We start from the raw sequence: 22,003 nt of genomic DNA, 5'->3' as shown, positions 1-22,003 counted from the left end.
AGAAGAGGACTGAGTTTAGAGGGAAAATCCTCACTTGGCCCCCTTCTCTGTTCCTTTTCTTCTTTTGCAAAAGTAAAAACTGGAGGGGAGGATTTCCAGCCCCCCAACTCCCAACCTTTTTATTTGCCTTCTACAGCACACAGGGAATATGTGGGGAGTATTCATTCTCCCCTATCTCCAGGGATAATTTCTCATTAATATATACATAAATATTTATCCTATCCCTGGAAATAGGGGAGAAAGAATACTTCCCACGTATTCCCTGCATGTTGTAGAAGGCGACTAAAGGGGAAGGGAGCAGGTGGCTGGAAATCTTCCCCTCTCGTTTTTTTTGTTTTTTTTTCCAAAAGAAGGAACAGAGAAGGGGGCCAGATGAGGATATTTCCTCAAAGGCCCAGTCCTCTGTTCTTAACGCTACCTCGCTAACATGGGAAACAGTGAATAGTATGAAAGAAAAGAAAAAGATTTAAAAAAAAAAAATCTGTAATGAGCTAATTTCTTTTTTATCTTTCTGACCTACAGGAACATTATACAGCATCTCCCTTATTTGTCAGTTTTGAGAGAATGCAGTAGGAACCTGTTCAGATCAAGCACCTTCACATTTTTACTTGTTAACTTCTTTGGCTTGGATTCATCTGTTATGCTACAACCTTTAATATTGGTTTAAATAATTCATTATGTTACTTAGACCCAAGGAGAGGAGGTAAGATATTATGGACAAAAAAAAATCACAAGATGCAAATGCTTGAGCTTACTTCTGAGACTCGCTGCCAGTGCAGGAGATGGCAGTGATATCAAACTTGTAGTTCTTCCGCTTTTCACAGTTTAGTGTTCGCTTTGTTAGTAGCTCTGCTTCACCAGTTATCTTATCCCTCAATTGGATCTGTTGGAGTGAAGACCAAGTTTTAAGTGGAGCTCTAAGTAAACAATTATAGCTTAAAATTGGACAGGGATGAAACAGTTATCCCCTTTTAATCTTTGTGAATCTTCAGAGGATGTTTATTCTTGTTTCAAATAAAAGGCAAGCAGAGGAACATCAGTCAGGCTAAAAACTTTACAAAAAATTACAATTGTTCAAAATTCACATAAAAAAAGACAACTTCTGTTGGAGTTAAAAATGTTTTTATTAAAGAAAACCTAAGTTTAAGCCGAGCTACATTTGTAATAATGGATAAATCACTTTGGCAGTCACACAGCTGGTCTTTCATTTGAAGGCTACCTCCTCATCTAAAATATTTCAGTGCATTCAGTAAAGACATCAGAATTTGGAGTTAAATGAGTCTTATTTTTTAATAAACTATCTCAAACACTGTGTGGAAGCCATGCCATAAAGAATCTATGAAAACAAAACTATTATTTTGTCAAATATCAGGCCATTTGGTAGGAAGTAGTTAGTAGGCAGCCAATGACCAGGGAGATATATTACCAGTATTATCTGCCTGGGTATTGGGAGGATTACTGACGCCTGTGTAGTGAAGCAGCACTTCAGTGATCGTCAAGTTGCACTCCTCTGACCCAGGTTGCTGTCATTTATTTCTGCCTCACCCACATGTGGACTACCAGCATTCTGTCCACAAATATGCAATCTCTCCTTGTCATAATGAACACTTAACAATAGTTAACTCAAAGCTCATTCCTCGTAACTCTAGATTTTCCAGCGGTGAACACCATGGGCTTGCCCTGCCTTTTGGGAAAATGTTAGGAGCAATAGATAGAAGTAGAAGGTAGGAACATTTAGGCAGGAGCATCAGGTAGAAGTAGCAGGTTGAAACATTAGGCAGGAGCATCAGGTGGAAGTAGTCATTAGGAACATTAGGTAAGAGCCTCTGCAGACACTGCACTAGACTTGCCCTCTGCCAATGGCCTGTTTAGTGTGAGGCATTACAGGCTAAGAAGCTGCAATGAAGTACACTAGTTATGGAACCCCCTTGATGAAGTTCCAGTTCAGAACAGGCATCAGAAATATAGATAGATAGAGAGACCAAGCCATTTCATTTGGATGGAAGTTTGTATGATGATGTTACTGCATCATTTACACTAATTAAACCAGAGAATACTATTGTAATATTAAAGGTAGATATGACAAGTTAAACCCTTCTTCCTGTTGTGTAGCAGACTTGAGTAACCTACATAATACTACATAAATATCATTTCATTGGAGGCCAGGGGCCTGAGTTCCCCACTTTGTATAATGTATATTGTATTCTCTGTGATCTCAACATTTGTTAATTATATTATACTTCTTTTTCAGGAGAAATATTTCCTAAATTTGTCAGTCAGATCTGTCAACACATATAAAAATTTCAGTACATGCTCCTTATCCTGTCTATTACCATCATCCTTATTCCAATTTTCTAATTACCCCGTTCTTATTTGCTGTTTCCTGCCACAGTAAGGTAGCATCAGAAAAAAATCTTCTCTTCTCTCTTTCAACTTATGGAAAGTATTAATAAAAGTGAGGAAGACTTCCTTCCACCTGCTCTCATCCCTCTTCATTGTATTACCAATGTTATTATTATTATTATTATTATTATTTTTTTTTTTTGCTTTGTCGCTGTCTCCCGCGTTTGCGAGGTAGCACAAGGAAACAGACGAAAGAAATGGCCCAACCCACCCCCATACACATGTATATACATACGTCCACACACGCAAATATACATACCTACACAGCTTTCCATGGTTTACCCCAGACGCTTCACATGCCCTGATTCAATCCACTGACAGCACGTCAACCCCGGTATACCACATCGATCCAATTCACTCTATTCCTTGCCCTCCTTTCACCCTCCTGCATGTTCAGGCCCCGATCACACAAAATCTTTTTCACTCCATCTTTCCACCTCCAATTTGGTCTCCCACTTCTCCTCGTTCCCTCCACCTCCGACACATATATCCTCTTGGTCAATCTTTCCTCACTCATTCTCTCCATGTGCCCAAACCATTTCAAAACACCCTCTTCTGCTCTCTCAACCATGCTCTTTTTATTTCCACACATCTCTCTTACCCTTACGTTACTTACTCGATCAAACCACCTCACACCACACATTGTCCTCAAACATCTCATTTCCAGCACATCCATTCTCCTGCGCACAACTCTATCCATAGCCCATGCCTCGCAACCATACAACATTGTTGGAACCACTATTCCTTCAAACATACCCATTTTTGCTTTCCGAGATAATGTTCTCGACTTCCACACATTCTTCAAGGCTCCCAGAATTTTCGCCCCTCCCCCACCCTATGATCCACTTCCGCTTCCATGGTTCCATCCACTGCCAGATCCACTCCCAGATATCTAAAACACTTTACTTCCTCCAGTTTTTCTCCATTCAAACTTACCTCCCAATTGACTTGACCCTCAACCCTACTGTACCTAATAACCTTGCTCTTATTCACATTTACTCTTAACTTTCTTCTTTCACACATTTTACCAAACTCAGTCACCAGCTTCTGCAGTTTTTCACATGAATCAGCCACCAGCGCTGTATCATCAGCGAACAACAACTGACTCACTTCCCAAGCTCTCTCATCGCCAACAGACTTCATACTTGCCCCTCTTTCCAAAACTCTTGCATTCACCTCCCTAACAACCCCATCCATAAACAAATTAAACAACTATGGAGACATCACACACCCCTGCCGCAAACCTACATTATTATTATTATTATTATTATTATTATTATTATTATTATTATTATTATTATTATTAAACATTATTAATATTATTATTATTATTATTACTATCATGATCATTATTCTCATATTTTTTTGGTTATTATTTTTCATTGATATTACTGTTCTCACAGGTATCAAAAACTCTCCACATCAGAGGGGGGTTAATATCACAAGGATCCAGCCATCCTTAGAAGGCCATTTGATATAGAGGTATTATGTTCAAAATCTCATGACAGGTGCCACTCAACAAGCTGAACAACAATTTGCATCTAAAAACTCTCCTTTGCCTGATTATATATGTCCCATGGATTCTTGGTACAATTTTGCAAATTATTGTACTACTACAGGTGATAAAACTGTTTATCTTGTTATTTTCCATACTGGAAAGAAACAAACCTGAGCTCTCTATACTATCTGGCTTTCAGCCAGTTTCTTTTCAGAATTTAGATTTTGCTTGAATCTCAAAAGGCTTACTAAGCCTTGGATTAATTTAGTTTTCATAAATTTGACCACAAAACAGAGGAGCGATTGAGTATTAGATGAATTCCTTGTAGTGTATATCATGTGAAGGTGGGAGGGTTATACAGATACGCAAGGGTATATTAAAAGCTGTTATAATCATGCATGTCTGCAGAATGAGACAAAAGACAAACTGGTTTGCATTTATTACTCAGTAGAAGACACAGAAGTATACAGAAAAGGCTGGTGTGTAAATGAATTTTATTTTAGAGCACAGCACTGGGTATAGTACAAATTGGTTTAATATAGGGTAGTATTCCATGCAAGATGGTGTGTGTATATGTACATTATGCTAGTGTGTAGTAAAGGTTGGTGGATACACACAGTCTTGTGCACAGCATTAACTGGCACAGTATGTCTGCATGATTTAGTGTATAGTGCAGGCTGATGAATACACATATAAGCTAGTGTATACACAGACTGGTTCATAGCACTGGATGGAATATATATGTAGTCTAGTGTACAGCATAACCACTCCACAGCATAGGTTTGTATATACATGACTGCTAGAGACTGAGTGTGAATGAATGTGGCCTTTTTGTATGTTTTCCTGGCACTACCTAGCTGAAGCAGGGTATAATGATGGTGCTTATTGTGTGGTGGGATAGCGACAGGAATGGATGAAGGCAAGCATGAATTATGTACATGTGTATATATGTATATGTCTGTGTGTGTATATATATGTGTACACTGAGATGTATAGGTATGTATAGCTGCGTGTGTGGACGTGTATGTATATACATGTGTATGTGGGTGGGTTTGGCCATTCTTTCGTTTGTTTCCTTGCGCTACCTCGCTAACGCGGGAGACAGCGACAAAGCAAAATAAAAATAAATAAATAATATATGTTGATATGTATATGTGCGTGTATGGGCATTTATGTATATATATGTGTATATGAGTGGAAGGGCCATTCTTCGTCAGTTTCCTGGCACTGCTTCACTGATGCGGGAAACAGCAATAAAGTATAATACATTATACATGACAGGTAGAGACAGTGTGAACGAATGTGGCCTTTGTTGTCTTTTCCTAGCGCTACCTCACGCACATGTGGGGGGAGGGGGTTGTCATTTCATGTGTGGCAGGTTGGCAATGGGAATGAATAAAGACAGCAAGTATGAATTATGTACATGTGTATATATGTCTGTGTATGTATATACATGTGTATGTGGGTGGGTTGGGCCATTCTTTCATCTGTTTCCTTGCGCTGCCTTGCTAATGCAGGACACAGCAACAAAGTATAATAAATAAAATAAATAAACATATATATATATATATATATATATATATATATATATATATATATATATATATATATATATTTTTTTTTTTTTTTTTTTTTTTTTTGCCGCTGTCTCCCACGTTTGTGAGGTAGCGCAAGGAAACAGACGAAAGAAATGGCCCAACCCACCCCCATACACATGTATATACATACGTCCACACACGCAAATATACATACCTACACAGCTTTCCATGGTTTACCCCAGACGCTTCACATGCCCTGATTCAATCCACTGACAGCACGTCAACCCCGGTATACCACATCGATCCAATTCACTCTATTCCTTGCCCTCCTTTCACCCTCCTGCATGTTCAGGCCCCGATCACACAAAATCTTTTTCACTCCATCTTTCCACCTCCAATTTGGTCTCCCTCTTCTCCTCGTTCCCTCCACCTCCGACACATATATCCTCTTGGTCAATCTTTCCTCACTCATTCTCTCCATGTGCCCAAACCATTTCAAAACACCCTCTTCTGCTCTCTCAACCACGCTCTTTTTATTTCCACACATCTCTCTTACCCTTACGTTACTTACTCGATCAAACCACCTCACACCAAACATTGTCCTCAAACATCTCATTTCCAGCACATCCATCCTCCTGCGCACAACTCTATCCATAGCCCACGCCTCGCAACCATACAACATTGTTGGAACCACTATTCCTTCAAACACACCCATTTTTGCTTTCCGAGATAATGTTCTCGACTTCCACACATTCTTCAAGGCTCCCAGAATTTTTGCCCCCTCCCCCACCCTATGATCCACTTCCGCTTCCATGGTTCCATCCGCTGCCAGATCCACTCCCAGATATCTAAAACACTTCACTTCCTCCAGTTTTTCTCCATTCAAACTCACCTCCCAATTGACTTGACCCTCAACCCTACTGCACCTGATAACCTTGCTCTTATTCACATTTACTCTTAACTTTCTTCTTTCACACACTTTACCAAACTCAGTCACCAGCTTCTGCAGTTTCTCACATGAATCAGCCACCAGCGCTGTATCATCAGCGAACAACAACTGACTCACTTCCCAAGCTCTCTCATCCCCAACAGACTTCATACTTGCCCCTCTTTCCAAAACTCTTGCATTCACCTCCCTAACAACCCCATCCATAAACAAATTAAACAACCATGGAGACATCACACACCCCTGCCGCAAACCTACATTCACTGAGAACCAATCACTTTCCTCTCTTCCTACACGTACACATGCCTTACATCCTCGATAAAAACTTTTCACTGCTTCTAACAACTTGCCTCCCACACCATATATTCTTAATACCTTCCACAGAGCATCTCTATCAACTCTATCATATGCCTTCTCCAGATCCATAAATGTTACATACAAATCCATTTGCTTTTCTAAGTATTTCTCACATACATTCTTCAAAGCAAACACCTGATCCACACATCCTCTACCACTTCTGAAACCACACTGCTCTTCCCCAATCTGATGCTCTGTACATGCCTTCACCCTCTCAATCAATACCCTGAGGATTGGCGGAATGCGTGCATAGTGCCATTGTACAAAGGCAAAGGGGATAAGAGTGAGTGCTCAAATTACAGAGATATAAGTTTGTTGAGTATTCCTGGTAATATATATATATATATATATATATATATATATATATATTTTTATTTTTTTTTTTTGCTTTGTCGCTGTCTCCCGCGTTTGCGAGGTAGCGCAAGGAAACAAACGAAAGAAATGGCCCAACCCACCCCCATACACATTTATATACATACACGTCCACACACGCAAATATACATACCTACACAGCTTTCCATGGTTTACCCCAGACGCTTCACATGCCCTGATTCAATCCACTGACAGCACGTCAACCCCGGTATACCACATCGATCCAATTCACTCTATTCCTTGCCCTCCTTTCACCCTCCTGCATGTTCAGGCCCCGATCACACAAAATCTTTTTCACTCCATCTTTCCACCTCCAATTTGGTTTCCCACTTCTCCTCGTTCCCTCCACCTCTGACACATATATCCTCTTGGTCAATCTTTCCTCACTCATTCTCTCCATGTGCCCAAACCATTTCAAAACACCCTCTTCTGCTCTCTCAACCACACTCTTTTTATTTCCACACATCTCTCTTACTCTTACATTACTCACTCGATCAAACCACCTCACACCACACACTGTCCTCAAACATCTCATTTCCAGCACATCCACCCTCCTGCGCACAACTCTATCCATAGCCCACGCCTCGCAACCATACAACATCGTTGGAACCACTATTCCTTCAAACATACTCATTTTTGCTTTCGGAGATAATGTTCTCGACTTCCACACATTCTTCAAGGCTCCCAGGATTTTCGCCCCCTCCCCCACCCTATGATCCACTTCCACTTCCATGGTTCCATCTGCTGCCAGATCCACTCCCAGATATCTAAAACACTTTACTTTATATATATATATATATATATATATATATATATATATATATATATATATATATATATATATATATATATATATATATATTTTATATTTATATTTATTTTGCTTTGTTGCTGTCTCCCACGTTTGTTGAGGTAGTGCAAGGAAACAGACGAAAGAAATGGCCCAACCCACCCCCATACACATGTATATACATACACGTCCACACACGCAAATATACATACCTATACATCGCAATGTACACATATATATACACACACAGACATATACATATATACACATGTACATAATTCATACTGTCTGCCTTTATTTATTCCCATCCCATATATATATATATATATAGTGTCTGTGTATGTATATGTATATATATATATATGTTGATATGCATATGTGTGTGTATGGGCATTTATGTACATATACGTGTATATGAGTGGAAGGGCCATTCTTCGTCAGTTTCCTGGCACTGCTTCAATGATGTGGGAAACAGCAATAAAGTATAATACATTATACATGACAGGTAGAGACTGAGTGTGAATGAATGTGGCCTTTGTTGTCTTTTCCTAGCGCTACCTGGCACACATGTGGGGGGAGGGGGGTTGTTATTTCATGTGTGGCGGGGTGGTGATGGGAATGAATAAAGGCAGACAGTATGAATTATGTACATGTGTATATATGTATATGTCTGTGTGTATATATATATGTATACGTTGAGATGTTTAGGTATGTATATTTGCGTGTGTGGAACGTGTATGTATATACATGTGTATGTGGGTGGGTTGGGCCATTCTTTCATCTGTTTCCTTGCGCTACCTTGCTAACATGGGAGACAGCGACAAAGTGAATATATATATATATATATATATATATATATATATATATATATATATATATATATATATATATATATATATATATATATTGAGCCGGGGCATGTGAGGCATCTGGGGTGAACCATGGAAGGTATTGTGGGGCCTGGATGCGGAAGGGCAGCTGTGGTTTCGGTGCATTGCACATGACAGCTGGAGAGAGTGTGAACGAATGTGGCCTTTGTTCTTTTCCTAGTGCTACCTTGCATGCATGTGTGTGTGTGTGTGTGTGTGTGTGGGGGGGGGGGGGGGGGGGTTGGTTTTTTTTTTTTTTTTTTTTTTTCATGTGTGGCAGGGTGGCGACGGGAATGGATGATGGCAGCAAGTATGAATATGTATATATGTATATGTCTGTGTATGTATATGTTGAAATGTATAAGTATGTATATGTGCGTGTGTGGATGTTTATGTATGTACATGTGATGTGGGTGGGTTGGGCCATTCTTTCTTCTGTTTCCTTGCACTACCTCGCTAACACGGGAGACAGCGTCTAAGTATTTATGGATCTGGAGAAGGCATATGATAGAGTTGATAGAGATGCTCTGTGGAAGGTATTAAGAATATATGGTGTGGGAGGAAAGTTGTTAGAAGCAGTGAAAAGTTTTTATCGAGGATGTAAGGCATGTGTACGTGTAGGAAGAGAGGAAAGTGATTGGTTCTCAGTGAATGTAGGTTTGCAGCAGGGGTGTGTGATGTCTCCATGGTTGTTTAATTTGTTTATGGATGGGGTTGTTAGGGAGGTGAATGCAAGAGTTTTGGAAAGAGGGGCAAGTATGAAGTCTGTTGGGGATGAGAGAGCTTGGGAAGTGAGTCAGTTGTTGTTCGCTGATGATACAGCGCTGGTGGCTGATTCATGTGAGAAACTGCAGAAGCTGGTGACTGAGTTTGGTAAAGTGTGTGGAAGAAGAAAGTTAAGAGTAAATGTGAATAAGAGCAAGGTTATTAGGTACAGTAGGGTTGAGGGTCAAGTCAATTGGGAGGTGAGTTTGAATGGAGAAAAACTGGAGGAAGTGAAGTGTTTTAGATATCTGGGAGTGGATCTGTCAGCGGATGGAACCATGGAAGCGGAAGTGGATCATAGGGTGGGGGAGGGGGCGAAAATTCTGGGGGCCTTGAAGAATGTGTGGAAGTCGAGAACATTATCTCAGAAAGCAAAAATGGGTATGTTTGAAGGAATAGTGGTTCCAACAATGTTGTATGGTTGCGAGGCGTGGGCTATGGATAGAGTTGTGCGCAGGAGGATGGATGTGCTGGAAATGAGATGTTTGAGGACAATGTGTGGTGTGAGGTGGTTTGATCGAGTGAGTAACGTAAGGGTAAGAGAGATGTGTGGAAATAAAAAGAGCGTGGTTGAGAGAGCAGAAGAGGGTGTTTTGAAGTGGTTTGGGCACATGGAGAGGATGAGTGAGGAAAGATTGACCAAGAGGATATATGTGTCAGAGGTGGAGGGAACAAGGAGAAGAGGGAGACCAAATTGGAGGTGGAAAGATGGAGTGAAAAAGATTTTGTGTGATCGGGGCCTGAACATGCAGGAGGGTGAAAGGAGGGCAAGGAATAGAGTGAATTGGAGCGATGTGGTATACCGGGGTTGACGTGCTGTCAGTGGATTGAATCAAGGCATGTGAAGCGTCTGGGGTAAGCCATGGAAAGCTGTGTAGGTATGTATATTTGCGTATGTGGACGTATGTATATACATGTGTATGGGGGGAGTTGGGCCATTTCTTTCGTCTGTTTCCTTGCGCTACCTCGCAAACGCGGGAGACAGCGACAAAGTATAATAAAATAAAATATATAAATAATTTTCATCATACTTGATTGCTGTTTCCCACGTCAGCAAGGTAATGCCAGGAAACACCCGAAGAAAGACCCGTCCACTCATATACACACATATATACATACATGCAAATACACATACATATACATATCAACATATACACATATACATACATACACATGTACATATTCATACTTGCTTGCCTTCATCCATTCCCATTGCCAACCTGCCCCACAGGAAAGAGCATATTGTGTTTAGAATAACCATGGGTATATGTGCTGACTACTGTACTGCAGAAAGTTGGTGTGTGTAACATAGAAGATAATCTACAACTGAGACCAAATATAAATTCACCAAATTCCATCCACTGAGAATATTTGAACAATCATGTCGTCAGTAGTTAAGTTCTGACATAAATAAAGAGTTTTTTGAGAGAACTGAAAATTGAACCAGTCATGTTATGGTCCGTCACAGCCATTGTCTCTTGCATAGTAGGCCTCTTCTCAAAGATACACTCCTAAAATCTATAATCTATGAATATTTGAATTTGAAGTACTCAGGGCCATTTGATGATAATGTGGTTCAAACTATGTTGCTCTTCTGGGAGTAGGATATTCGCATGCAAATATGTTTCATTTCATATATTTCCATGACATTTAGGTATGTATAACAGCAATATCTCTCTCTTCAACCCCAAAATTTACCAACTATGTGAATGAACATTTAGTGTAAAGTCATATAAGCTAAAGGTGGCCATAGAATGTGGTCACTAAGTGATTTCTTGTCAGAGATGTTCTCAAAATCTGTGTTTATTATCCCTGCCACTTATGTTCATTGTCCCTGCCACCCATGTTCACTGTTCCTGCCACCCATGTTCACTGTCCCTGCCACCCATGTTCACCATCCCTGCCACCCATGTTCACTCTCCCTGCCATCCATGTCCACGGTCCCTGCCACCCATATTCACTGTCCCTGCCACCCATATTCACTGTCCCTGCCACCCATGTTCACTGTCCCTGCCACCCATGTTCACTATTCCTGCCATCCATGTTCATTGTCCCTGCTACCCATGTTCACTGTTCCTGCCACTCATGTTCATTGTCCCTGCCACCCATGTTCACTGTTCCTGCCACCCATGTTCATTGTCTGCCACCCATGTTCATTGTCCCTACCACTCATGTTCAATGTCCCTGTCACCCATGTTCATTGTCCCTGTCACTCATGTTCATTGTCCCAGTCACTCATGTTCAGTGTCCCTGTCACCCATGTTCACTGACCTTGCCACCCACCTATGTTGCTGTCCCTTCCCCACATATTCCCCATCCCTGCCACTCATGTTCACTGTCCCTGCCACCTGTGTTCACTGTCCCTGCCACCCATGCTCACTGTCCCTGCCATCAATGTTCACTCTCCCTGCCACCCATGTTCACTCTCCCTGCCATCTACGTTTATATCTAACCCGCCCTTAACCTCCCCACCCCCACGGTTGGGTTCTTTAAAAGCTTTTGCAGTAAATATGAAGGCTGGCATTTTTATGGCCTCACTGAAGATGACTGCTCAACATTTTTCTGGTTAAATTTGGGCCTAAACGTCAAGCTTAACGTGTTTACTGAATTTATAAAACCCAATATTTCCGGGAGATGTGTGTGTGTGTGTGTGTGCTGTACTCGCCAGATGACATGATGGTATACAATGCACTTCTTTCACTCGTCAGGATCATCCTAGGAGCACAGAAGTCTAATATTAGCGTTCGCGTGAACATTTTATGAACATATATGAATGTTTGGGGGAAATATGCCATGTGCGGAATGTGCACACCAATCACATGGTCTGTTACAATCACTAATTATGAACATCAAAACTCACCCTGTCATACAGAGCAACATATCCTTGTGATAAACATTAATATGAGATATATATATATATATATATATATATATATATATATATATATATATATATATATATATATATATATATATAGATGGTTAGCACATTATTATTATTATTATTATTATTATTATTATTATTATTATTATTATTATTACAGACTCCTCACATAGGGATGGGCAGTAGAGGGAGGTTAGCTAATCAGCAACAGACCCACTGTTAAGGGGTTGGTTATCTTGGCCTCATAATAAAGGCAACTAATCACATTTTCCTAACTTGATTAACCTTACACAGCTAGTTAAGCACAACAGTACAACCCTTGGGTACAATGGTACAACCTCTGCCAAGGGTCGTGCGACAAGCTCAGCAAGTTAAAATTTGGTCAGGTCAGGTCACTTCAGGACAAGTTGGGTAGGGTACTGGCCACCACACTGTTACGGGCACACCAAACTACCTGCACACTGGTGGTGGGAACATGGATGTCACTGACACACCACTAACAACCCACAACCAAAGATGTAATCATAATCAAGCTTGTGTGGTGGTACCTGCAACCAGGAGGGTAGTGGGAAACCCTGACAAACAAGCTTGTTAGTTAGTTAGGTACAACAGGATGTAATAATCAGTAGAAGTAATTACCACATAAAATAAAAAAAGACGAATATTCCCTTTAAGTAAGATTTACGAAAGACAGGTAGGTCACTAGGTTCAATTTACTGACAACAAAACAAAGTAACTGATAACTGAACTTTAAAGGGTGAGTGATAGGTACTTATGATGATGGGTAGTCGTACTTACAGTGAAGGGAGCTTCTCCATGATGCTTGTTGACAATCCTGAAGGTGCAGACGTCTGGAGCAGCCAGGATGGTCGGCTGGACCTTGACCCTCGTCTCGTCCTCAGACACCAGGCCATGGTAACCCTCAGACGGCCGCACCAGGTCAAACACTGGTCCCGCACCTGTAAGTTATCACACCTGTTACACCTGCACCACTGACACATCTGTTACATCTGTACCGGTCATACACACCTGTTACACTTGCACAAGGCACATTACATCAAGAGACACACCTGTTACTAAGAATAACCCCCCTCATCTGCTACCCCACATGATAACACTAAGGTTAATGATGACATTTTGTGTTCAGGGTAGAGAGTGGCTGATGACGCATTACAACAGTCAGCCTGACGCTACGTGCTGAGCCACCACGGATGACCCAGTCATCATGACCTGCATCAAAACCCCATGAAGAACTAAGGATCCTTTCAAAGTCCAGCTCATCCTGTGAACCCAGGGGTCATCATGTGATCCTAGGGGGTCATCATGTGAACCCAGGAGTTATCATGTGATCCCAGGGGTCATAATGTGATCCCAGGGGTCATCCTGTGATCCTAGGGGATCATCCTGTGAACCCAGGAGTCATCCTGTGAACCCAGGAGTCATCCTGTGATCCCAGGGGTCATCCTATGATCCCAGGGGATCATCCTGTGAACCCAGGAGTCATCCTGTGATCCCAGGGGTCATCCTATGATCCCAGGGGATCATCCTGTGAACCCAGGAGTCATCCTGTGATCCCAAGGGTCATCCTGTTATCCCAGGAGTCATCCTGTGATCCCAGGGGTCATCCTATGATCCCAGGGGATCATCCTGTGAACCCAGGAGTCATCCTGTGATCCCAGGGGTCATCCTGAGATCCCAGGAGTCATCCTGTTATCCCAGGAGTCATCCTGTTATCCCAGGAGTCATCCTGTGATCCCAGAGGTCATTCTGTGATCCTAGGGGTCATCCTGTGAACCCAGGGGTCATCCTGTGATCCCAGGGGTCATCCTGTGATCCCAGGAGTCATCCTGTGATCCTAGGAGTCATCCTGTGATCCCAGGAGTCATCCTGTGATCCCAGAGGTCATTCTGTGATCCTAGGGGTCATCCTGTGAACCCAGGGGTCATCCTGTGATCCCAGGGGTCATCCTGTGATCCTAGGGGTCATCCTGTGATCCCAGGAGTCATCCTGTTATCCCAGGAGTCATCCTGTGAACCCAGGGGTCATCCTGTGATCCCAGGAGTCATCCTGTGATCCTAGGGGTCATCCTGTGATCCCAGGAGTCATCCTGTGATCCTAGGAGTCATTCTGTGATCCCAGGAGTCATCCTGTGATCCCAGAGGTCATTCTGTGATCCTAGGGGTCATCCTGTGAACCCAGGGGTCATCCTGTGATCCCAGGGGTCATCCTGTGATCCTAGGGGTCATCCTGTGATCCCAGGAGTCATCCTGTGATCCTAGGAGTCATCCTGTGATCCCAGGAGTCATCCTGTGATCCCAGAGGTCATTCTGTGATCCTAGGGGTCATCCTGTGAACCCAGGGGTCATCCTGTGATCCCAGGGGTCATCCTGTGATCCTAGGGGTCATCCTGTGATCCTAGGGGTCATCCTGTGATCCCAGGAGTCATCCTGTGATCCCAGGAGGTCATCCTGTGATCCTAGGGGTCATCCTGTGATCCCAGGGGTCCTCCTGTGATCCAGGAGTCATCCCCGGCCAACCATCATAATGGCCACGTCCCCCCCACCCTTACCGATGACTCAGGACGTTTGAGTCTGGTGTCGCCATGACTCGGCCTGTCCCTCCTGGTGGGCACTACACAGCAACCCCGGGGACCCACAGTACACCTCTTCATGTTGCTCCGGTTCATTATGGCCAAGTGTAGTGGGGAGGTACAATAAGCAGGGGAGGATGTGGGTATAAGCAAGGAGGAAGAGGTCACTGGATGATGGCATTCTTCCCCAGGGGTCACGCCACCCTGACCTTTCACCTTTGACCCCAGAATCGATGAGTTTCTTCCCATTCCCCAGAGGAAGCCTCCAGCCATGCTGCATAGTCTTGAGTCCAGTTGAAATCAACAGCTGAAATTTAACCTGAAGGATTGAAAATGATCAGAGTGTGAGGGATGTTTGCGTCAGCTTCCTCTGGGGTCAACATTATATTTCCTGATCTTTCTTGCACATGACACGATGCCTTCAGTAGCGTCCCTACCGTAAGCTAGATCTGACCTCGGGTCAATGACTAGGGTGTATCTCAGGGTATCAGCTACGGTCTGACCTCAGCTCAAATGGAAATGAATCATTGCATCTCTTACATATAGACAGGATACTTACCCAGACAGAACATCATCATATGAAATAACTGTACATATGTAGTTCTCTGAAGCAGCCATGTTGAACGTTAGAAGGGTATGGGGGTGACAGCCCCCCCAGGAGGGAAGGTCAGGGTCATGAGGAGGAAATAATGAGGGTAATGTAATACATGTCAACACTGACTCAACTCTTACGTCATCCACCCCTTACACCAGCCATCCATCCCTGGTACCCGTCATCCACCCCTGGCACCTTCCATCCACCCCTGGTACCCGTCATCCACCCCTGGCACCTTCCATCCACCCCTGGTACCCGTCATCCACCCCTGGCACCTACTATCCATCCCTGGTACCCGTCATCCACCCCTGGCACCTTCCATCCACCCCTGGTACCCGTCATCCACCCCTGGCACCTACTATCTATCCCTGGTACCCGTCATCCACCCCTGGCACCTACTATCCATCCCTGGTACCCGTCATCCACCCCTGGCACCTGCCATCCACCCCTGGTACCCGCCATCCACCCCTGGCACCTGCCATCCACCCCTGGCACCTTCCATCCACCCCTGGTACCCGTCATCCATCCCTGGTACCCGTCATCCATCCCTGGTACCCGTCATCCACCCCTGGCACCTGCAATCCATCCCTGGTACCCGCCATCCACCCCTGGCACCTGCCATCCACCCCTGGTACCCGTCATCCACCCCTGGCACCTGCCATCCACCCTTGGCACCTTCCATCCACACCTGGCACCTGCCATCCACCCCTGGTACCCGTCATCCACCCCTGGCACCTGCCATCCACCCCTGGCACCTGCCATCCACCCCTGGAACCCGTCATCCAGCCTGGCACATCTCAGATGGGTGACACTGTTGCATTATCTACGTCTGTTCACTACCAGTTCAATAATGTAAACAGAAGTGAACCATTGCTCTGAGAAGGTGAGTGAGAATGCAACACTGGGAATCATTCCAACTCTATCATAAAGCGGTCACATGACCCGCCATTTATGAAGCTGAATATCAAAGGTGGAATATTTGCAACTCAGAAGGAACTTATCATTTATTCAACCGATGGAAACTATAACAAATATGGTAATGATACAACGTTGGATATATTTTAGCTGAGTCTCGTACCTGAATGTGTGACTATGAAAGTAAATATCACATTTACCACACACAATATACTTGTAATGTACCCATCCCATACATGGCGCTCACGACAATAATGACAACAACTGTTGTAACATATTCCGGTACCGGGCAAGAGGGAAGTAAACACTGCACCAATATTATTACTACAGTACATGTGTAACGCTACCATCAGCAGGGCATAACACACATTATGGATCAAACTATTGGCAGAGGGGGTAGGATTAACGACTCTATAACGTAACGACTAGTGCAGGATACCTCTCTAATGTTACGGTCTTCATGGTATACCCTGCTACCGCTGCTGCTGAAGTCTGGATAATGTATCCTACTGCTGCTGGGGTCTGGATAATATACACTACTGCTGCTGGGGTCTGGATAATATACCCTACTGCTGCTAGGGTCTGGATAATATACACTACTGCTGCTAGGGTCTGGATAATATACACTACTGCTGCTAGGGTCTGGATAATATACACTACTGCTGCTAGGGTCTGGATAATATACACTACTGCTGCTGGGGTCTGGACAATATACACTACTACTGCTGGGGTCTGGATAATATACACTACTACTGCTGGGGTCTGGATAATATACACTACTACTGCTGGGGTCTGGATAATATACACTACTGCTGCTGGAGTCTGGATAATGTATCCTACTGCTGCTGGGGTCTGGATAATATACACTACTGCTGCTGGGGTCTGGATAATATACACTACTGCTGCTGGGGTCTGGATAATATACACTACTACTGCTGGGGTCTGGATAATATACACTACTGCTGCTGGGGTCTGGATAATATACACTACTGCTGCTGGGGTCTGGATAATATACACTACTACTGCTGGGGTCTGGATAATATACACTACTGCTGCTGGGGTCTGGATAATATACCCTACTGCTGCTAGGGTCTGGATAATATACACTACTGCTGCTGGGGTCTGGATAATGTATCCTACTGCTGCTGGGGTCTGGATAATATACACTACTGCTGCTGGGGTCTGGATAATATACCCTACTGCTGCTGGAGTCTGGATAATATACCCTACTGCTGCTGGGGTCTGGATAATATACACTACTACTGCTGGGGTCTGGATAATATACACTACTGCTGCTGGGGTCTGGATAATATACCCTACTGCTGCTGGGGTCTGGATAATATACACTACTACTGCTGGGGTCTGGATAATATACACTACTGCTGCTGGGGTCTGGATAATATACCCTACTGCTGCTAGGGTCTGGATAATATACACTACTGCTGCTGGGGTCTGGATAATGTATCCTACTGCTGCTGGGGTCTGGATAATATACACTACTGCTGCTGGGGTCTGGATAATGTATACCCCGCTGCTGCTGGGGTCTGGATAATATACACTACTGCTGCTGCTGGGGTCTGGATAATATACACTACTACTGCTGGGGTCTGGATAATATACCCTACTGCTGCTAGGGTCTGGATAATATACACTACTGCTGCTGGGGTCTGGATAATATACACTACTGCTGCTGGGGTCTGGATAATATACACTACTACTGCTGGGGTCTGGATAATATACACTACTGCTGCTGGGGTCTGGATAATATACACTACTGCTGCTGCTGGGGTCTGGATAATATACACTACTACTGCTGGGGTCTGGATAATATACACTACTGCTGCTGGGGTCTGGATAATATACACTACTGCTGCTGGGGTCTGGATAATATACACTACTGCTGCTGGGGTCTGGATAATATACCCTACTGCTGCTGGGGTCTGGATAATATACACTACTGCTGCTGGGGTCTGGATAATATACCCTACTGCTGCTGGGGTCTGGATAATATACACTACTGCTGCTGCTGGGGTCTGGATAATATACCCTACTGCTGCTGCTGGGGTCTGGATAATATACACTACTGCTGCTGCTGGGGTCTGGATAATGTATCCTACTACTGCTGATACGTGGCTCCACTACCCTCTTCCCCCAGAGCCACTACCCCCAGCAGGGGTAGTGGCTCTATCCCTCTTTAAGGATAAGTTAAATCTCCCCCAGCCAGGCAACAGCTGGACACTCCCCAGCACTTACACTCTCACCCCAATACTTGTACACCCCACCACTCCCCACACCCCACCCCTCCACTCCCCACACCAGCAGCCACCTCACAGTCTACGGTGTCGTCTTGCCACGTTCAACTACCCCAGCATCACCCACACTACCTCCCCTCCCCCACACAACCCTCCTCCCACGTCCTCTAGTCTACCCCACAACCTATCTTCCCCCCCCCCTCCCCCCCGTCAAGTCAGAGTGTGGGCGCAGGTTGAGTGAGTGAGTGAGTGAGGGAGTGAGTGAGGGAGTGAGGGAGTCCAGATAGCAGAGCAGCAGTTCAACGTCTTCAATAAACCGAGAAACATTACCATAATGACCCCCCCCCCCCCAGGTCAACTACATTTTCCCTCCTGCCAAAACCAGTCTCACAACCATCATGGCGTCCTACATAGATAATTTGTGTCGAGTATCTTGGTTAACAACACACAACCCTCACAACCTCATCTTCGCTAAGCGTGTTGACATACAAACATCAACATGTCACATTATCTTGCCACTCACACCATGACCCACCTGTGCTCATCCTCCCTCACGTCAATCCCCAGACCAGTAATCCACTGGCCAATCCCTACCACTGGAGTTGTGTTTCTGTAAATCCCAGTCCCTCCCCCCAACTCCCCCACGCCCCAGTCCCCCCCCCCCAACTCCCCCACGCCCCAGTCCCCCCAACTCCCCAGTCCCTCCCAACTCCCCCACGCCCCAGTCCCCCCAACTCCCCCACGCCCCAGTCCCCCCCCAACTCCCCCACGCCCCAGTCCCCCCAACTCCCCAGTCCCTCCCAACTCCCCCACGCCCCAGTCCCCCCAACTCCCCCACGCCCCAGTCCCCCCACCTCCCCCACGCCCCAGTCCCCCCAACTCCCCAGTCCCTCCCAACTCCCCCACGCCCCAGTCCCCCCCACCTCCCTCACGAAGGTGATTTTATTAATACATTTCTCATGACTCATTCACGGGTCACAATCCCTCAGTGTGGTGCTACCGTGCTGGACCACGCACATACATCATTAATGGCCTTCCCAGTGGGACTCTCCAGGGAGCTTCTCCAGTGGGACTCTCCCGTGAGCTTCTCCAGTGGGACTCTCCCGTGAGCTTCTCCAGTGGGACTCTCCAGTCAGCTTCTCCAGTGGGACTCTCCCGTGAGCTTCTCCAGTGGGACTCTCCAGTCAGCTTCTCCAGTGGGACTCTCCAGTCAGCTTCTCCAGTGGGACTCTCCCGTGAGCTTCTCCAGTGGGACTCTCCAGTCAGCTTCTCCAGTGGGACTCTCCAGTCAGCTTCTCCAGTGGGACTCTCCCGTGAGCTTCTCCAGTGGGACTCTCCAGTCAGCTTCTCCAGTGGGACTCTCCAGTCAGCTTCTCCAGTGGGACTCTCCAGTCAGCTTCTCCAGTGGGACTCTCCCGTGAGCTTCTCCAGTGGGACTCTCCCGTGAGCTTCTCCAGTGGGACTCTCCCGTTAGCAACTCCAGTGGGACTCTCCAGGGAGCTTCTCCAGTGGGCTAATATCCTTTATGACAATATCAGTCTCGCCAAACTCCCTTCAGCCAATATTTGCCGGCATTATATTCCCGCGCCAATATTCCTATCCGCCAATACACGAGCGCCAAAGTTAGTGTGGACGCCATCAATCCCCCGTCATCTCTCACGCCAACATAATCCTTTTCGCCAATATTTCTACACCAGCAAACCTTCGCCAAATTTCTATGCACAATGTTCGCCAATAATGCAGAATCGCCAAACTTCAGCCTCGCCAAAACTGGTCAGGTGGGGGTGGTGGATTCAACTGGGTTAAGCGCAGATTCATTTACGGGTCTAATCTACATAGTATTAGGCTGGGATCACCGACCATCTGTTTAAGGCCGTATCGCCTTCTTGTTATTCCTTCTCATTAGTGGCACTACATTAACAACATCGCATCGCCAAGTGGCGCGGGGCGGCAAGGTGGTGGTGGTGGTGGGCGGCAAGGTGGTGGTGGTGGTGGGCGGCAAGGTGGTGGTGGTGGTGGGCGGCAAGGTGGTGGTGGTGGTGGGCGGCAAGGTGGTGGTGGTGGTGGTGGGCGGCAAGGTGGTGGTGGTGGTGGTGGGCGGCAAGGTGGTGGTGGTGGTGGTGGGCGGCAAGGTGGAGGGTAGTGGTGGTGAGGGAGGAAAGCAGTGGTGGAATTTAGTGGTGATGGGGACGGGAGTATTGGACGTTAATGATGAGGGAGTATAGTGAGGGAGGGTTACTGGGAGGGGGTGGTGATGGATGGGGTAGTGGTGGGGTGGTGATGGATGGGGTAGTGGTGGGGTGGTGATGGATGGGGTAGTGGTGGGGTGGTGATGGATGGGGTAGTGGTGGGGTGGTGATGGATGGGGTAGTGGTGGGGTGGTGATGGATGGGGTAGTGGTGGGGTGGTGATGGCTGGGGTAGTGGTGGGGTGGTGATGGATGGGGTAGTGGTGGGGTGGTGATGGCTGGGGTAGTGGTGGGGTGGTGATGGATGGGGTAGTGGTGGGGTGATGATGGATGGGGTAGTGGTGGGGTGGTGATGGATGGGGTAGTGGTGGGGTGGTGATGGCTGGGGTAGTGGTGGGGTGGTGATGGATGGGGTGGTGATGGATGGGGTAGTGGTGGGGTGATGATGGATGGGGTAGTGGTGGGGTGATGATGGATGGGGTAGTGGTGGGGGTGATGATGGATGGGGTAGTGGTGGGGTGGTGATGGATGGGGGTAGTGGTGGGGTGATGATGGATGGGGTAGTGGTGGGGTGATGATGGATGGGGTAGTGGTGGGGTGGTGATGGATGGGGTAGTGGTGGGGTGGTGATGGATGGGGTAGTGGGTGGGGTGATGATGGATGGGGTAGTGGTGGGTGATGATGGATGGGGTAGTGGTGGGGTGGTGATGATGGGGTAGTGGTGGGGTGGTGATGGATGGGGTAGTGGTGGGGTGGTGATGGATGGGGTAGTGGTGGGGTGATGATGGATGGGGTAGTGGTGGGGTGGTGATGGATGGGGTAGTGGTGGGGTGGTGATGGATGGGGTAGTGGTGGGGTGATGATGGATGGGGTAGTGGTGGGGTGATGATGGATGGGGTAGTGGTGGGGTGATGATGGATGGGGTAGTGGTGGGGTGGTGATGGATGGGGTAGTGGTGGGGTGGTGATGGATGGGGTAGTGGTGGTGATATGGATGGGTAGGGTGGGGTGGTGATGGATGGGGTAGTGTGGGGTGGTGATG

General features: G+C 45.8%; 1 protein-coding gene across 1 annotated transcript in view; it reads right to left on the bottom strand.

Annotated features, from left to right (window-relative positions):
• The window catches only part of Cals (calsyntenin 1), a 218,701-nt gene that overhangs the window by 28,274 nt on the left and 168,424 nt on the right, over positions 1 to 22,003 (bottom strand). The window contains exons 2-3 of the mRNA XM_071667708.1: positions 13,221 to 13,381; positions 756 to 883 (exon numbers count right to left, since the gene is read on the bottom strand). Of these exons, the coding sequence (XP_071523809.1) occupies positions 756 to 883; positions 13,221 to 13,381 (289 nt within the window). The remainder of the gene's footprint in view (positions 1 to 755; positions 884 to 13,220; positions 13,382 to 22,003) is intronic.

The sequence above is a fragment of the Panulirus ornatus genome, chromosome 12, assembly GCF_036320965.1.
Source record: "Panulirus ornatus isolate Po-2019 chromosome 12, ASM3632096v1, whole genome shotgun sequence".
Taxonomy (NCBI): Eukaryota; Metazoa; Arthropoda; class Malacostraca; order Decapoda; family Palinuridae; genus Panulirus; species Panulirus ornatus.
Note: the sequence above shows the minus strand (reverse complement) of the source record. Positions and strands in the feature narration are given on the sequence as shown.